This window comes from Capsella rubella, unplaced genomic scaffold, assembly GCF_000375325.1.
Source record: "Capsella rubella cultivar Monte Gargano unplaced genomic scaffold, Caprub1_0 scaffold_4, whole genome shotgun sequence".
In the NCBI taxonomy this organism is placed as follows: Eukaryota; Viridiplantae; Streptophyta; class Magnoliopsida; order Brassicales; family Brassicaceae; genus Capsella; species Capsella rubella.
The window spans coordinates 7,635,113-7,652,961 of record NW_006238920.1 but is presented as its reverse complement, the minus strand read 5'-3'; the positions used below and the strand labels follow the sequence as shown (position 1 = coordinate 7,652,961).

At 36.2% G+C, this 17,849-nt stretch overlaps 3 protein-coding genes across 7 annotated transcripts; all 3 read left to right on the top strand.

Annotated features, from left to right (window-relative positions):
- The first annotated feature begins 1,071 nt into the window (after nt 1–1,071).
- On the top strand, nt 1,072–3,239 carry LOC17888026 (trans-cinnamate 4-monooxygenase). The gene is made up of 3 exons (XM_006293991.2): nt 1,072–1,990; nt 2,078–2,211; nt 2,438–3,239. The coding sequence occupies exons 1-3, from the start codon at nt 1,203–1,205 to the stop codon at nt 3,034–3,036; spliced, it is 1,521 nt and encodes a 506-aa protein (XP_006294053.1). The 5' UTR covers nt 1,072–1,202; the 3' UTR covers nt 3,037–3,239.
- A 300-nt stretch (nt 3,240–3,539) lies between these two features.
- On the top strand, nt 3,540–8,931 carry LOC17889934. Of its 5 annotated transcripts, none has more exons than XM_023784957.1 (20): nt 3,540–3,719; nt 4,039–4,171; nt 4,294–4,316; nt 4,441–4,628; nt 4,809–4,871; nt 4,941–4,983; nt 5,121–5,296; nt 5,538–5,633; nt 5,738–5,792; nt 5,876–5,972; nt 6,061–6,265; nt 6,596–6,749; nt 6,831–6,868; nt 7,141–7,207; nt 7,280–7,381; nt 7,474–7,499; nt 7,601–7,897; nt 8,089–8,423; nt 8,532–8,581; nt 8,654–8,695. In XM_023784957.1, exons 2-19 carry the CDS (start codon nt 4,130–4,132, stop codon nt 8,535–8,537), a joined length of 2,013 nt encoding a protein of 670 aa, XP_023640725.1. In that variant the 5' UTR covers nt 3,540–3,719; nt 4,039–4,129; the 3' UTR covers nt 8,538–8,581; nt 8,654–8,695. The 5 variants fall into 5 exon arrangements, with proteins under 5 accessions (XP_023640725.1, XP_023640726.1, XP_023640723.1 ...); XM_023784955.1 differs by having other exon boundaries at nt 3,541–3,719; nt 5,744–5,792; nt 8,089–8,419; nt 8,654–8,931; XM_023784956.1 differs by having other exon boundaries at nt 3,541–3,719; nt 7,495–7,499; nt 8,089–8,419; nt 8,654–8,931.
- Nucleotides 8,932–13,005: 4,074 nt separating this feature from the next.
- On the top strand, nt 13,006–17,708 carry LOC17888144 (B3 domain-containing transcription repressor VAL1). Its single transcript, XM_006293634.2, has 12 exons — nt 13,006–13,522; nt 13,788–13,869; nt 13,986–14,087; nt 14,172–14,749; nt 14,855–14,951; nt 15,046–15,220; nt 15,347–15,423; nt 15,517–15,903; nt 16,013–16,062; nt 16,210–16,323; nt 16,423–16,487; nt 16,789–17,708. The coding sequence occupies exons 1-12, from the start codon at nt 13,395–13,397 to the stop codon at nt 17,358–17,360; spliced, it is 2,427 nt and encodes an 808-aa protein (XP_006293696.1). The 5' UTR covers nt 13,006–13,394; the 3' UTR covers nt 17,361–17,708.
- Nucleotides 17,709–17,849: the final 141 nt, after the last annotated feature.

Sequence of the window (17,849 nt, the reverse complement as noted above, 5' to 3'; positions counted from 1 at the left end):
TTTTTTTTTTTTTTGAATTTTCGGGTTTCCTCTTTCAGTCATACAAAACCTATGATTCTTTTTACTTTTTTTTTTTTTTGTCTCCAGTAGTACTTTTCATCTTCTTTATAATTAGATGTCTATTAGTTTACAAAATTGTCTCCATATATGGGATGATAACTCTAAAGCTCTTCTTAAGAGTTCATCAATCTCCTTTAGTGCTATCTTGATATTCTTTGTTTTCTCCAAAAAGGTAAAGCCTTCCGACAATTATATAACTTATTATATTATACATTCAACAAAATTTGGCACACAGTTTACTTGTAACCAGAACAAGCTGTTTTGGAATCCATTAAGACAAACCTTAATTTAGTCAATCAAACCGATGTAAACTTTATTAAACGTGCATCCAAAATTCGTTTTTGTTGCTTTATGTGTTTTAACGTTAAAGTTGACTCGTTCTTATATTTTTATTAAGACATGTCCAAAGTACGAAGATTATAGTTTACACACACACACACGTATATCAATCATTCATTTGGTAAGGGAGTCTCGTAAGAATAAGAACATGGACGTTGTTGTTAATCTTAAAACGTTCGTTCTACCATACCACTCGGTCAACGTCCGCAAGTGGTTTCTTGTCTTAGATTAGTGTTATCATATATACTACTAGTACTAGTTCGTATAAGGTATGTTATATGACTATTTTAAGCAAATACTTTTGTTAATTAAATTGTATATTTAGTTGTTTCTTAATTACACTCAAATAGAAAAGACAAAAGAGAAGTTTAGTTGATGTTATTAATTACAAAATATATATATAATCATCTCTTCTTCCTCAGTTCCTCTCCTACCTTCACCAAACACCTTTAAAAAACAAAAAAAAACTTTGTTGGTCTTTCTTTACCTACCCCCATCCATCAACACCACTACACACACACAGCCATCCCGTTAAATCTAACGCCGTTTATCATTTTTCACCAACTCCTTCTCCCGTACCTAACGCCGTTTTCTTTTTGCCGTTGGTTCTCATTTTCTCAAACCAACCAAACCTCTCTCCCTCTTATAAAACCCTCTTCCGCTTCACCATTTCTTCCTCAGCAGCTTCTTCTGCTTTTCTATTTACACAATCCAAATTCGCCGGACGATTTTGTCTCAATCAATCACTCTAATATACTCAAAAACTCGAGAGCATAAACAAAAACTGAGAGAGCTGATTTGTTATGATGGACCTTCTCTTACTGGAGAAGTCTCTAATCGCCGTCTTCGTGGCGGTGGTTCTCGCCACGGTTGTTTCTAAGCTCCGCGGCAAGAAATTGAAGCTACCTCCAGGTCCTATGCCGATTCCCATCTTCGGAAACTGGCTTCAAGTCGGAGATGATCTCAACCACCGTAATCTCGTCGATTACGCTAAGAAATTCGGCGATCTCTTCCTCCTCAGGATGGGTCAGCGTAACCTAGTCGTCGTCTCTTCCCCGAATCTAACAAAGGAAGTGCTCCACACACAAGGTGTTGAGTTCGGATCTAGAACCAGAAACGTCGTCTTCGACATTTTCACCGGTAAAGGTCAGGATATGGTTTTCACTGTTTACGGAGAGCACTGGAGGAAGATGAGAAGGATCATGACGGTTCCGTTCTTCACTAACAAGGTTGTGCAGCAGAATCGTGAAGGTTGGGAGTTCGAAGCCGCGAGTGTTGTTGAGGATGTGAAGAAGAATCCAGATTCCGCTACTAAAGGAATCGTGTTGAGGAAACGTTTGCAATTGATGATGTACAACAATATGTTCCGTATCATGTTCGATCGAAGGTTCGAGAGTGAGGATGATCCTCTTTTCCTTAGGCTTAAGGCTTTGAATGGTGAGAGAAGTCGTTTAGCTCAGAGCTTTGAGTACAACTATGGTGATTTCATCCCTATCCTTAGACCTTTCCTTAGAGGTTATTTGAAGATTTGCCAAGATGTCAAGGATCGAAGAATTGCTCTCTTCAAGAAATACTTTGTTGATGAGAGGAAGTGAGTTTTTGTTTATGTTTTCGTTTTATCTTTTGAGTTTGGTCTCAGGGGTTTCGGAATATTGACATTGATGATGAATCCATACAGGCAAATTGCGAGCTCCAAGCCTACAGGCAGTGAAGGATTGAAATGCGCCATTGATCACATCCTTGAAGCTGAACAGAAGGGAGAAATCAACGAAGACAACGTTCTGTACATTGTTGAGAACATCAACGTCGCTGGTAACTATTTCTTCCTTGTACGATACGTTATCAATCCTCTAGACGTCTCTTACTTGCATACGAAACGAAACTGGACATTAGTGTTTTAAGTGATTCCTATTAATTCGGAGTTGTAACCATAAGAGGGAGTTAGGCTCGTCTGGATTGTTATTTGCCTCCCCTGAATAGGCTAGATTGTATTTGTACAGTTTTGTGACGCTGATTTCTTGAAATTATGTTGAAACAGCTATCGAGACAACATTGTGGTCGATCGAGTGGGGAATTGCGGAATTAGTGAACCATCCTGAAATCCAGAGCAAGCTAAGGAACGAAATGGACACAGTTCTTGGACTAGGTGTGCAAGTCACTGAGCCTGAGCTTCACAAGCTTCCATACCTTCAAGCCGTGGTTAAGGAGACACTTCGTCTAAGAATGGCGATTCCTCTTCTCGTGCCTCACATGAACCTTCACGACGCTAAGCTCGCTGGCTACGATATCCCAGCAGAGAGCAAAATCCTTGTCAACGCGTGGTGGCTTGCAAACAACCCCGAGAGCTGGAAGAAGCCTGAAGAATTTAGACCAGAGAGGTTCTTTGAAGAGGAAGCCCACGTGGAAGCGAACGGCAATGACTTCAGGTATGTGCCGTTTGGTGTTGGCCGTAGAAGCTGTCCTGGGATTATATTGGCGTTACCTATTCTGGGAATCACCATTGGTAGGATGGTCCAGAACTTCGAGCTTCTTCCTCCTCCAGGACAGTCTAAGATTGATACTTCTGAGAAAGGTGGACAATTCAGCTTGCACATCCTTAACCACTCCACGATCGTTATGAAACCAAGGAACTTTTAAACTTTTCTGCAAAAGAACAAAGGAACAAAATGACTTTATAGTGATGTTTGTGAAATCTGTTGAATATTCCCATGTTTTGCTTTTGTGAGATGTTTTGTGTAAAATGTCTTTAAAAATGGCTCGTTTTACGATTGCAATAATTTAGTGGTGCCCATTGTTTTAAATGGACATCGATGTTATATCAAATTCAAATTCTCATGATTGTTGAACTGTAGTCATTAATTTGGAGGTTTCTAGGTTCCTCTAACTTGAAACAAATTCCTTTGTAAACATGTTAAAAAACTCGCTATACAAGTTGTGTTTAAAAGATCACTTGTAAATTTATGAATTCAATGGTTCGAGCTCGAGTTTGATGATCATCTCTTTAACGGGGGACCTCACAGTCGAGTAATATGGATTAATGGACTTTATAAGGCCCATATATAAGGCCCCATATTTAAAGCCCATCATAGTCGAGCTCATTCACAGAGATTACGCAGCGGGAAACGAATACACCAAATGCTCCATTAAGAAACTTTTCGAAATTTGAGAAGAACGTTCGCTGCATTGTCTTTGATTTGTTCTCCTGCTGCATATTTGATCAAAGATCATCGTCTTCATCGTTGTACAGAAGAAATTATCAGATTTCTAGATCGTTTCCAGGTTCTGAGCTCCGATACTGTAGAACCCCTCGAATTTTCGAAGTAATCTCTCTATCTTCTCTCTCGATTCTCCATTTCTTTAGGGATATGATCTTAATTTCGTAATGTTCATGAAACAAAACCGAACTATGGAATCGTTGCCTCGATCAGTGGTGATGTTGAAATTCTAATTTCTAGATCCGTATGCAGTCGTACAGTTTAGAAACCCTAAAATTAGAGCAATTAGGCTCATCTCGCATGCAATTTTCTGGTTAGAAGTACTTTAGATTTTTAGTTGTCTCCCCTGAAGAAGCTTGGGTTGAGTTGTAATGGAGTATAGTTTTGTGATTGCTGAGATCTTCATTTCTGCTGGAAATTTCAGCGATTGAGTCAAATTTGTGGTCAATTGAGTGTTAAATTACGGAGCTAGTGAATGCTTTACCTATCGGGATCCTAAGAAACAACCTCTAAGAATGCTGCAATGGATGGGAGGATCGAGGAGGAAAGTGACCGCTGTGAGTGACTTTTACTTTTTCCTTTTATAAATTGTGTTAAGATGATTGCTTAATTAGTTAGCTTAGAATTTGTTTAAAATCTTACTTGTTATCGTTTTATGGGGACCTCTTGGGGCATTCAGTCACACACGTCAGTGAGGAAGAGGTGTGTAATTCCTTTCTCTCTCTGTTATGAGAAATTTTTCAATGCATGGTTCCCATTGATGTTTTCGTAGACATTAGACATCTAGTGCACACATTTTTAATTTTTATCTTTGTTGACACTGAAGGCAAAAGCAATACTTTGAGCAGAGGAGACAGCACCAGCATCAGCAGCTCACAGTTGGGTCTGAGAGCTGTACTAATGATACAAACAATAGTAATCAACACCCAAGAGAACAACACTCTCTGGATATTCTGAATTTGCACAACTTGTCAACCGCTACTCCTGAATGCAAACCTGCTTGTCCAAAAGGTGGTAAGTATATATGTTGTTAGTGCTTCCAGCATCGTTCTGAGTGTGGTTTATAGTTTCCCTCATGATTGGAGTCAGTTTTATGGACCCTTTATTTGCATTATTGCTGGGAGTTTGGGACCATGACATATAATTCCATTTTGCTTTCTTCCTGTTTGTGTTGTCACTTGTAAATGGAAAAAGGAATGGAAGATCTGGATGCTGATTTCTACAACTTGAATGACAACACATCCGGAGTAGGACTAGGTAAGGTCTCCAAAATCATGGATCTATAAATCTTCTCTACTTCTGCTCATGTTATGTGTGGTAATGCAGGAAGTTCATTAAACCATAAAGCAGAACCTACTTCCTCGAAGAGGCAAGTCAGTTTTCTTTGTTTTGCTTTCATATAATGTGACTGCTCAAATTTTCCTTCTCAGCATATATACCCTCTTGTTTATTTTGCTAATGGAACTGCACACCTTATAGAAATTTTGATGCTTCACTGTCTTACAGGACTTTATTTAGTCTTCCTGACAACCAGACAAAAGATTTCAAGAAAGCAAACACCACAAAAGATCTGATGGATGATTCACTGTCTTGTAAGAATTCGTTTAGTCTTGCTGACAAACAGGCAAATGATCTCAAGAAAGCAAACACCACCCTCGATCTGATGGATGGCACAGAGCGGAGTAAGTAATTACTATAACTTAACATTGACTAATGTGTTTATATCTAGAACGTAGAAAGGTTTACTGTTTACTGTTTTCTGTTTTCATTCTTCTTTACATAGAGTTAACATCTATAGCATCTAGACAAGTCTCTTCATTCTTGTTTGACTTCCCAATCACTTTCCACTTTATGCTTATTCAAATTTTCGCCATATGCAAGTATCAAATTTTTAGTTGATATGGACATTATGATCTTTTTCAGAGTTATCTGTCTTTGATCTGGTTGGTGATGATCATACAACAACCAACCAGAAAGACTGTTCTCAGTCTGAGGCTCATATGGCATTTTCAGTTGAAGGTGGGGAAAGTTTAACTTAAAATGTTTACCTACATTATGATCAATCTTTAAGACGAGATATCCTACTGTGTCTTTCTCTTGTGATTCTTACTTTCTCCATTCAGGATTAGGTCAAATAAACACGAAAACTCCTGTTAATTCTCCACATCCATCAGACAGGTGGGCAACTTTTACGATTGGTTGTTGTTTTGGCACTTATTTTTGTTTATGATCAGTAATTCTGTCAACTTGTAAAATGAAAGAACCTTTGCGTACCGGTACTCCTCTCCATGGAAGGATACTGGTCAACAAGACACATTGAAGGTCAGGGAAAGGCTCAACGACTTTGAGAAGGAAGTGGTAAGAAATTTTGTCATCTTATCTTCTCTGTCTTCTTTTCGTTTCTAACTTGTTGACCAGACCCAATAATTTCATCTCCTCCTTACAGGACACAATTATTGAAAGTAGCAAAATGTTCCAAGATGACAGCCGTTATAGGTCCCCCATTGCTATACATGCTGAAGAGGGGGAAAGAAAGCAAAAACTGCTCACGTTCAGTGATCACTTTCAAAATCAATTTAGCGACTCAAGAAGTTACTTCTCTGATGTTGCAGATTACAACAACAGCAGGTTTTCAGATGATGAGTGGAATGGTAATTTCATATGCAAAGGGTTTCGTTTTCGTGTCATGCACAACTCACCATCTATGCAGCCCTTATTTTTCATGCATTTTCTATATCTTCTCTTAGTCGGTCACAACCCATCAGCGTCTGCAATTTACATTAAACATGACTTGATCAAAGTAGCATGACACTTCTTAATGAATATTTCTAGTATAAAATGAAATGAACGCAATTTCCTGTTATGTGAAATGAACTATAGGGAATCTTTCTGTTCTAAGATCATATGTGCACATGTTTCTTTCTTTCCTTGTGAGATCAAATAACAAAATGTTTAAATCTAGTTTCTTCTTAATTCACCAGCTAAGTCTGCCTTTCTTGATGACGGGGAAAATGGTTTTTACTGGAAGGGTGAACAGCCATGCGAAAAGGAAAGTTTGAACTCTGATTTCTGGAAATATGGCAAGGATTACACTGAGACTCGCTCTTCTGGAGAATACCACAGGAAAAAGAAGAGGTGCTCTTCAAAAAACTCTAATTTTGTCACTTCATAATGTTGATACTATGCCTCTTGACATTGACAGTCTTTGTGCTATAGGGATTACCTGGAATCAACCTGGAGGTCCAACATTAGAGGTGGGTTTAGTTCAACTAAATTAGGAATAACGGCTATCTGCATATATGCTTTTATCAAAGAACTTTCATCTGACCTTATAAGTTGTATTCATAAAATAACTTATCTAAGCATATGTCTTTTGGAAGTTCATTGACTCATTGTTTCTTTCAGTATCTCTTAGCTTCATCTATTGTTCGTGTATGAGTTGGAGAGATATGTATCTACATTTATGTTAGGCTTACTGGGTTTTGGCCTATTTATTTGGTAATTCCTTTAATTTTCCGTATATCAGATTCACCAACTCGAAGATCACATCTTCGAGAAAGGAATATCGATCATCCAAGTTTCACTAAGGCAGCGTAAGTCAATTCCTTAAATTGCATCAAGTCATTTTTTAACTCACGCTGACTGAACTTTTCAATAACATCCAGTTATTTCAAACCCCCTGACTTTGATTTTGACAATGACTTTGACCAACCGGTTTGGTCGTCCATTGTACCTGAGGAAGATAAAGACAGTCTTAGTTTGCGTAGGTAAGACTTTTCATGTCTCTTTCTGATTGTTATTTCATATGCTTTATATAGAATGAATTGCAAACCTGACGCCATTTCACTTTTCCTAACAGCGAAGAATCTTGCTCATCTAGTGCAGGTATTGATTTTTCTGAAGAATTCTTGGGTACACAAATGTTTGATTTTGCAAGCATTTGGTTTTCTTAGTACTGAAACGTCACTGCTCCATAATGTTGTCAGTTTGGACCAGTGAAACCCATGGTTCACAGTTTGAGGCTAAAGCAAGACAAAAGAAAAGGGAAACTAATTCGTTTCGCAACCTTGGAGACACGAAGTATCTGAATAATAACCTTTTCCAAGAATCATGTGAAGATTGGGATGTGGATGATCAACATATGAAGAGAAAAGTTGGGTCTGGAAAGCAGGTTAGACTATCAAATCCAGGGAAGTTAAAATCTACCAGTCAGAGAGAAGGTGGTCAAGATGCGTCTTACAATTGGTTTGCAGAAGGATTTACATCTGCAGCCATAAGTTCAGGTTTGCCTTTACTTTGTTATCAGAAAAATCTTCAATGGCTTTGTTCATCATCTTTCCCCAAGCTACGGTGCAGAAATCTCTTAGAACCATAGACAATCCATTTGAGATTTGGATCTGGTTTCAGAACTATAACATAATTAATATCTTGGCGATCTCTCAGATGTAAATTCCTGAATTAACTTCTGTCACAGATACTACAAGTGAGAGGGACAAGCCATATCCTTTTCTAAACCCTGAGCTTGGTAGCTCGCACTGGCGTCCATCTCGTGCCCCTGATTCTATTCCGGAAACATGGGTTCCCAAGTTTTCAGTAGGAGGCACTGGAGATAATGATGATGAAGACGACTATGTAAACTGTTTATCAGCAAACCGTAAATCAAAACTAGCAGGAGACACATGCGGTTTTGAGAATGACACGTTATCAGAGAACGATAATGAGCAAAGCAGAGAAGTGAATGACCCAAAAAATCAGGGAGATGAGACCTCATCATCCATTGCAAAGAGCCTCTCAGACGAAAATGAGTATGTACGGTGAACAGTATCACACACTTCTCTTACAATTTGTTGCTCTTTCAAATACCAAAATTCCATAAGTTAAATCCCAATTCTCCTGACACATGGAAACTGTTGTTAGATGTAACCCGAACAAGGAAGTCACGGAAGCTAAGCATCAAGGAAACAGAGGTAAACTGAATTATGTTTCCTGGGATTACTTGTTTATTTTTAGTATAACAAGCTAACATGAGAAAGAATCAGGAGAAAAGACAAGTAGAGACTCGTTCCAACAAATGATAATGCTGGAAAGACGCACACTTCAACTCGTTTGTTTTAACAAAGCATTGCTCCTTGACTCTTTAAAAACTTAGGTACGTATATTCATATCCAATCTTTGGTTCTAGCTATCACCAAATCTGAATTCCAAATTCCATCTGCTTCATGGGCTTATATAAAGAAATGTTACCATTCTTGGTATATAATTTTCATTGAGCATGCACACAGATATAAAAAATCAACCATATCATGTTGTCCATATATAGCCTTTGTACCTACCTTTACATGCAACCGTGTTTGTCAACTACCCTACCCACGTTCTGTATATCGCTATTTGAGACGTTTTTGTGTGTCAATAGTTCATGAAGGAAATATAATCACGTAAAACATGTTTTGACCAATTTTAGGTAGACATGTTTGTGCAGTGTGTATCGCGACTTTTTAATATTTCTATCTATTTTAAAGGTTCGAAATGAAATCCTATAACATTAAAACGTGTCGTTGATTTTGTTTTACTTACTCACAAGAATCTATATGCTTATATATGACATATTTTTCTATCAACATACTGGATTTTGGAGTAAAGAAAGTTCATAACGCTTACTTTTTCTATAAAAGTGTTATCTAAGTTTATAGTTGTTTTTTTTGTTGATGTTGTCAATGTTGCATGTACTTTAATGATATGTGGGCTAATGAGATTCCTTGATATTAGTATTATAAACTATAGTTTTTATTAATAAGTTATGTAAAAAAATGTCAATTGCAAGCTGGGGATGGGAACGTGAGCCCCAATTACAGCTGGGTGTGTGTATCATGCATTATTGCAGTTTCTATCAGTTGATTCTATTTCTTACATGCCGTCCTAAAAAGTCATTTGCATGTTAAAAATACACTTTTAAAAACATTCTAACTAAATTGTTTTTTATTTTTTTGGGTATGAAATATTCTAACTAAATTGTTAATTTCTCAGTATATATCCTAAAAAGAAGACATTGTTATGGATGTATATATGTAAACTAGTTGGTCTCATCATCTAATACGAGTTTGAATACCAATGACAACAAAGTAATTTTAAACCTGCTTCGGTCTGGGGATGTCAAAAAAGAATATGGTATAGGTCTTATTGATTATTTTGTTTTGTTTTTAACGAAATGAATCAAGAAATATTGCGGCTGTTTGTTACTCATGTGCGTGCAACATGTGTAGTACGAGATTGATACTTGTTACGTTAGCCATCATCGCTCGCTTGATGACAACTACTCTTAATAAGAGGATTCACATGGCCAAAAGATATTAAAAAAAGGTTAATCATATCAAACTCGAGAATTTTAGTACTTGATCATTTGTATTAGATATGTACGTAATTCAAACTAATCATTGGATTGGATGTATAAGTCTAGATTCAAATATACATTTTATATATTTTTTCATAGGTTATGCTGATCTATATTTGTTGTGAACTTTAAATTTTAACAACCTATAACATTAGTATTTCTTTTAAACAGCCTATAATATTCGAAACTTGAAAATCATCATATTATCGGTGCCAGTCAAAATGTCAGTATATAATATGAAAACACGCAAAGTGAAATAAAAAAAGTAGTTCATACGTGTTTTTTTCTTCCTCCTTTTCATACGTGAAAATGAATTATACAGGATTGAGTTTGAGATTATAATCAAGTTGTATTAAATCTAGTGGTTCAGGATTTACCCAATGTCAGTTTCATGGGATTAAACTGTGTAGCAAAAGAAACTATTAAATATAAAGATAAGGGGAAAGTGGCCCTAAGTTGATGATGATTATCTCTTGTGCATGGTAAAATCAAATACAGTTGCCATTTATAATTATATGGATAAATCCAAAAAAGGGGAAACGTCTATATATTATTTTGCTGTCAACCAGAAAATTCCATAATTACATAATGAAAATAACGAATATAGCTTTTTTTTTTTTCTTTTTTTTAAGAGAAGGTGACGTTTTTCACCGACTTATAATAAAGGGTAAATGAGAAGTTACTCATTTCAATAGTTACAAAGCCTACAAGGTCAAAGAGGGCTGAAACAGACGTAATACTTAATAGCTCGTTTTATAGTAGAAGTTTTCCACCCAAAAACATAGCGATTTCAAAAGATATGGTATCATTGTTAGATCTTAATTTTGAGTTAACTAGATTATTAAAAGATTAGAGATTTCAATGGAAAATAAGAAGTGAGTATATAGTATGCATGAGTAAATATTAAATATATTCTTTCCTTGTATATAATCTAATATATTTTAATGTAACTAGACATATTTAATCTACAATTATATGCATTATTATGTCATGAATCGAGTCCCGCTCTTTAATAAACATATGAATTTGGCTAATGGACCGCAATATATTGTGGTTCAACAAAAAAAAAAGAAGAAAAAAATCCTACAGTTACATGCATAATAAAATAACATCTTTATATTTAATCGTGTGAATATTTATAATTATGTTTATCATGAGCATAATTTACATAAATACCATGGACCATGGTACTGTATGTTAAATTATAGCAAAATGGCACATGATATTAATTTCCTAACAGCAAATCATTTAATTTGTGTGGAGTGTTACTTTAACAAAAAAATTTGACAGACAATATTTAGGAGATGAATTTCAGTTTATGTAAAAGTGATATATTTTCCCCCTTTTCGTATGTTTTTAACTTAGTATTATACAGTAAAACCTCTATAAATTAATAATGTTGGGACCATGAAAATCTATTAATTTATAGAGATATTAATTTATCGATAAATTAATAATTATTAATTTATAGAGAGATATTCCTAATTTGGAAAATATTTTCAAAACAATATTTAAAAATAAGATTTAATCATGATAATTAACATTTTATATAATCAATTACAAATAAAACAATAATTATTATGTATTAAAAGAGAATGCTAACTATTTTTCATATAGTAAAATATTAGAAATAAAATCTAACAAAAACTAATGTGTCTATATATACATATATTTTGAAAATTTTACCTAATTATTAATTTATAATATTGATGGGACCATATATTTACAAAGGATTTTCAAAAAATTTATTATCTTATTATTTTATCGAAATATGTCTAAAATTACACTGGTCCCAACTTGGGACCGGAGAAATTTATTAATTTATAGAGATTATTAATTTATCGAGTATTAATTTATAGAGGTTTTACTGTATTTAAGAATATATATATCTATCTATATCATACGTGTTATTCGAAACATCCAATATTAATCGTCGATCCATGATTATCCAGCGGTTTTAGTCTTCTCTAAATTTTATGGTATCAAATTTGGTTGAAGTACAGATACAGAGAATGACATATATGTATACTATTCAACTATACATGTATCATGTATCATGTATGCGATCAAAAATTTCTATAGTAAATTTTATATCGAATAAGTACAAAATACGTAGTATTATTTTTTTGAAACTTATTATCTGGTTATAAAAAATATGTTTTGAAATTTCATATTCTATACAATATTAATGAAATATGTAATAAATTGTAATGCATTTTTTTTTTTGTCAACCTTGTAATGCATTTTCTTAATCACAAGTTTTCTTAAAGAGTCCCGAAGTCTTTCCAGACTCATAAATATATCCATACTAAATTGTGCCTTGGTTATGAATGTAGAGAAAATTTCACTAAATGTACCTCCAAATCTGACCATAGAGAAGGCAAAATCTTTCTAATGATCTCATTCCTAATGGCCTCAAAATATTTGAGTCAATCACATAGACCGGATACAAATGCAAAATTTGATTTCTTAAAAGAGTATTTAAGAATAACAAATCAAGAGAAAATAATAACCTCAAGTATTTTGTGTGCATGTGTGTTCAAGTGTCATGCATGCATTCTATATATTTATGATTTGCAAAACAAAAATAAAAACCCACTAATAGAAATATTAATATCCAAATTGTATAAAAGTAAAATACCTAAATATATAGAGTTGAATACATTATAACCAAATATTAAAATTACGTCATCATATGCTCTTATTTCCAAAATATATGAATCCTACCAACCCTAAAAATATATTCATGCCTATATAAATCAATTAAAAAGAATCTTAATACAAACACATTAAGAAAAAAAAAAAACCAAAGTCTTTCACTTCGTGTCTCTTCTCAATCTCATCTTCTGCGAGAGTCTTCGTTGTAACTTTTTGGTGTCTTTCGAAGTCTTTCTCAAAGTTGTCGTGCATGCATTTTATGCGTTTCGTTTGTTCTCTTCTCTTTGCATGCTCTCTCTCTTCCTCTTCCTCTTCTTCTCTCTCTCTCTCTATCTCACCCATAATTTTAATTTCACATCGAAAAATTAAAAAAAAACTATAAAATATAAACAAAATCACACCAAAAAATAGAAAAAAACCTCGTTGCCTTCTTCTTCGCCGTTACAGTCCTCTTCTTCCTCTTCAATTCGCCGTCAAAAATCTTCTCTTTTTTCTATTCCCGCCGGTGTTTTCACACTCCTTTCTCCACAATCCTCTGATCTCTCTCTCTACATGGCTTCGATTTCGACCCATCAACGTCGATGCATGTTCATGACTAAAGTCTAATCTTTTCAATTTCATCGATTTCACCAATTCACGTCGATTTCATCTCCGATTCGTTGTTGTAGCTCTTCGTGGTGACTTAGGGTTTTAAGATTTTGGGATTGGGATTCGAAAATCGAGGTGGGTTTGTGATGTTTGAAGTCAAAATGGGGTCAAAGATGTGCATGAACGCTTCATGTGGTACGACCTCCTCTGTTGAATGGAAGAAAGGTTGGCCTCTTCGATCTGGTCTCCTTGCTGATCTCTGTCAGCGTTGCGGGTATCTCTCAATCTCAATCTCTCTAATTTCGTATTCAAAACTCCAAATTTGTTCCATTTTTTACTCAAAGTCTCCATCTTTTCGTGACCCTCTTCTTGATTCCTCTGTTCGTCACTATTGGTTTTACGTAGATGGGTTTTTTTACTGCAAAGCTTGACTCTTTACATCTATAAATAGCACAAAGTATGTGACTTTGGTACAAAAAAGGAAATTTTTTTTGAGAGGAGATGATTTGATTGGTCGTTGTAAATGAATTTTCTTATAGATCTGTATATGAGAGTTCTACGTTCTGTGAAAAATTCCATAAGGACCAATCTGGTTGGAGGGAATGCTATTTGTGCAACAAGGTGCGTTTTTTTTTTGAAACTATATGGATTATGTTTTGATTTTTTTCTATATATAGTTTAGTTTTTTTATTTGTCTGCAATGTTTGTTGTTCTGATTGAGATTCTGCAATTGACAGAAACTACATTGTGGATGCATTGCTTCTAAGGTCATGATTGAGCTTATGGACTATGGTGGTGTTGGTTGTAGTACTTGTGCTTGCCGCCAGAAACTCAATTTCGTGAGTTTTGACTAGCCTCCGCGCTTTCCAGTATATTCAAGTTGTTGTTCTAATGATTCTGTCTTGACCTTAATGTCTTTGCAGAACAATAGTGGTGAGAATCCAGGTGTGTTTAGCAGATTGCCAATGAAATCGTTAGCTGATAGGCAATATGTAAATGGCGAAAGTGGGATGAATATTGAAGGAGGAAGAAACGAAGCTGATCTCTTTTCTCAACCCCAGAGATGTGAGTCTCAGCCATTAGTCATGGGTGGGGATAAAAGAGAGGAGTTCATACCTCATCGTGGGTTTGGTAATCTTATGAGTTCAGAAAATACCAACACTGGATTTAGGCTAGATGCTGTGGAAATGCATGAATCGTCACCGGCACAGCCATCTTTGAACATGGGTTTGTCAGTACTTCCATATAGCCCATCTTTTTCAACCGAGGGTATCGAGGGAAAGAAACACATTGGTGCTTCTCAGTCAAACATGGTCCATTGCTCTGCCTCCAACATTCTGCAAAAGCCATCAAAACCTGCTATGTCAACTCCTCCCGTGGCTAGTAAATCTGCTCAGGCGAGGATTGGAAGGCCTCCTGTCGAAGGGCGAGGGAAAGGCCATTTACTTCCGAGGTATTGGCCAAAATATACAGATAAAGAGGTTCAGCAAATCTCGGGAAAGTATCCTTTTTATTTGCCTCTTCTTTGCTTTCAATATCTTTTTCTGGTGATTTTTGCCAAATAACAGACTTCTGGTGACTCTATGTTTATCTTAACAATACTTAGCTTGAATTTGAACATTGTACCTCTTTTTGAGAAAACTCTGAGTGCCAGTGATGCTGGTCGCATTGGTCGACTAGTTCTTCCAAAAGCCTGTGCAGAGGTATTTTCCAATATATATGGTGTTATCTTCTCTTTTTTCTCGTGTTTCTTTATCTTGGAGACTTATTGACTTTATTGGCATGGTTGGTATATAGGCATATTTTCCTCCAATTAGTCAATCTGAAGGCATTCCTTTGAAAATCCAAGATGTGAAGGGTAAGGAGTGGACGTTCCAGTTCAGATATTGGCCTAATAACAACAGTAGAATGTATGTCTTAGAAGGTGTCACTCCTTGCATACAGTCCATGATGCTACAGGCTGGTGATACAGGTACTGCTTGGTAGCTTTATAATATAGTTAATGTTTTAGCTAAAGCTTCAGGATTTTGTTGGCATCAACATCAAAAACTGTTGGTTTAATTTTCTCATCGTGTGACTTTCTTTTTCACCTGTACAGTAACTTTCAGTCGTGTTGATCCTGGCGGAAAACTAATCATGGGTTCCAGGAAGGCAGCCAATGGTGGAGACATTCAGGTTGGCTTTCTAGAACTGGTTTTTGCAGGAATGTGCTGGTTTTTTAATTTCTGCTTAGCTCCATTCTTATCTGGTTCTTATATTTATAAACAGAGTTGTGGTCTCACTAACGGTACTTCAACTGAGGACACATCATCATCTGGCGTTACAGAGAACCCACCATCGATAAATGGTTCCTCGTGTCCCTCACTAATACCGAAAGAATTGAATGGTATGCCTGAAAATCTGAGCTCACCTTATGGTGGTAATGGCATAAAGAATGAGAATAACGGGGTCAGGGTAGCTGATGATCCTACACGAGTTAAAGAAAAGAAGAGAACTCGAACCATTGGGACCAAAACTAAGAGACTACTTTTGCATAGTGAAGAATCTATGGAGCTGAGAATCACCTGGGAAGAAGCTCAGGACTTGTTTCGTCCCTCCCCCAGTGCAAAGCCTACCATTGTCGTTATTGAGGGGCATGAATTTGAAGAATTTGACGTAAGTGGTCAATCTTGTTAATTTTGATACTATCAATGGGTTTCATGTGATTAACTTTGAACTAGATTACTCTCAGTTAAGTCATAGTTCTTCTTAATGTTATGCACAGGAACCTCCTGTCTGTGGAAAGAAGACCATAGTCACTACAAAACCTTCAGGGTAAGTTCCATACTTGCACTTGGTTCTTTCACTTTTCAACTCAAAATTTGAACGTCAACATACCTTATCCTATGATTTACTTCCATACTTGCACTTAATGCTTATTTTCATGCAAGCGATTTACTAACAAATGTTTTTATTGGCCAGCGAACAAGAACGATGGGCAGCTTGTGATGACTGCTCTAAATGGAGAAGGTTACCTGTCAATGCTCTTCTTTCCTTAAAATGGACATGTATAGACAATGTTTGGGACGTGAGCAGGTAAGAACTTTCACAAATGTTTTTTACCTTTTTGATCGCTTGAATCCAATTTCATTTTAGAAATTGTCTTTGTTTTTAAAAAAAAATATACATTGACAGGTGTTCATGTTCTGCACCGGAGGAGAGTCTGAAGGAACTTGAGAATGCTCTTAAAGCAGGGAGAGGTATGAAATCTATACCTTGGCCTCTCATGGTTCCTTCTTATTAGCTTGTTGCATTAGAGTGAGAGACTGCTTCCAAGTCGTTGTGCTGTGAGCATTGTATGGTTGGGCGTTCGCATAATTTTTTTTTGGATATGCAGTTGTTATTTGTGCTTGTTGCACATTCCTTATGTTGGAGTTTTATCAAACTCTGGATTGTTGCTTGGTATCCTGCATAGTTGTTTCTGAACGCAGCTTACCATACAAATACTCAGCTTATTAAGAATCTCAAATCTCAAGACTGTCTGTTTGTGTATTTGTGTAGAGTACAAGAAGAGAAGAACTGGGGAAAGCCAGGCAGCAAAAAGTGAGCAAGAACCGTCTGGTTTGGATGCACTAGCGAGTGCAGCGGTCTTAGGAGACACAATGGGCGAGCCAGAGGTTGCAACCACAACCAGACATCCAAGGCACCGGGCTGGATGCTCTTGCATTGTGTGCATTCAGCCACCAAGTGGGAAAGGTAGGCACAAGCCCAACTGCGCTTGCACTGTGTGTAGCACTGTAAAGAGAAGGTTCAAGACGCTGATGATGAGGAGGAAGAAGAAGCAGTTAGAGCGTGATGGACCAGCAGCAGAAGAGAAGGAGAAGAAGGACATGGAACAGGCTGAGTCTGATAAGAATAAGGCAGAGGAAGAAGTGAACACGGCGAGGATAGATCTGAACAGTGATCCGTACAACAAAGAAGATGTTGAAGCTGTTGCGGGGGAGAAAGACGAAAGTAGAAAAAGAAAAATAGGGCAGAGTTCAGGCGTGGCTCAAGAAGGTGATGTTGTAGGAGTTAAGGTTTTAGAAGGAGAGGCTGAGAAAATTGGTGAAGATCCGAAAGGTTCAAGCTGATATGGAAGGAACAAGGGAAAGACCAAAAAAGCTAAACTCATAGCCAGTTTTCTCAAGATGTTGTCTGAGGACAGCAAGAGTAGTAGAAGAAGAAGAAGAAGAGTGAGTGAGAGAGGTACAGTTTTGTGTTTGATTCTGTTGTCATAGTTGTAGGAAACAAAATAAGTTTTTTTAGGTTCAAAACTACAAGAATGACCCATCTTTTGTTTTTGTATTTTTTTTTTTTTTATCTCTAATGGTTTGTGGTGAGAGTTTAGTATGTCTCCATTAATCTTGGGGTTTGTAGAAGGCAAATGGAGCTAAGGAGCTTAATGCTAGGTTATGAAACAGTTGAGTTTCTTTTTTTTTTTTTTTTTATCGTTTTCAACCTGAAATAGTCACATGGAATTGGCATTAGGATTAAGATCATTCTTCTATACTCTTGCTCTGTCATCACTCTGTTTCGATCCTGTGGTTGACTTATGCGAGGGTTGTGAAAATGTATAATTA

Coding starts and splice junctions, on each gene's coding strand:
- LOC17888026 (XM_006293991.2), top strand. CDS start 1,203: ATGATGGACCTTCTCTTACTGGAGAAGTCTCTAATCGCCGTCTTCGTG. Junction 1,991..2,077: donor TACTTTGTTGATGAGAGGAA/GTGAGTTTTTGT, acceptor GAATCCATACAG/GCAAATTGCGAGCTCCAAGC. Junction 2,212..2,437: donor TGAGAACATCAACGTCGCTG/GTAACTATTTCT, acceptor ATGTTGAAACAG/CTATCGAGACAACATTGTGG.
- LOC17889934 (XM_023784953.1), top strand. CDS start 4,130: ATGCTGCAATGGATGGGAGGATCGAGGAGGAAAGTGACCGCT. Junction 5,634..5,737: donor TATGGCATTTTCAGTTGAAG/GTGGGGAAAGTT, acceptor TTCTCCATTCAG/GATTAGGTCAAATAAACACG. Junction 7,382..7,473: donor GACAGTCTTAGTTTGCGTAG/GTAAGACTTTTC, acceptor TTTTCCTAACAG/CGAAGAATCTTGCTCATCTA.
- LOC17888144 (XM_006293634.2), top strand. CDS start 13,395: ATGTTTGAAGTCAAAATGGGGTCAAAGATGTGCATGAACGCTTCATGT. Junction 14,750..14,854: donor GTTCAGCAAATCTCGGGAAA/GTATCCTTTTTA, acceptor AACAATACTTAG/CTTGAATTTGAACATTGTAC. Junction 15,904..16,012: donor ATGAATTTGAAGAATTTGAC/GTAAGTGGTCAA, acceptor TGTTATGCACAG/GAACCTCCTGTCTGTGGAAA.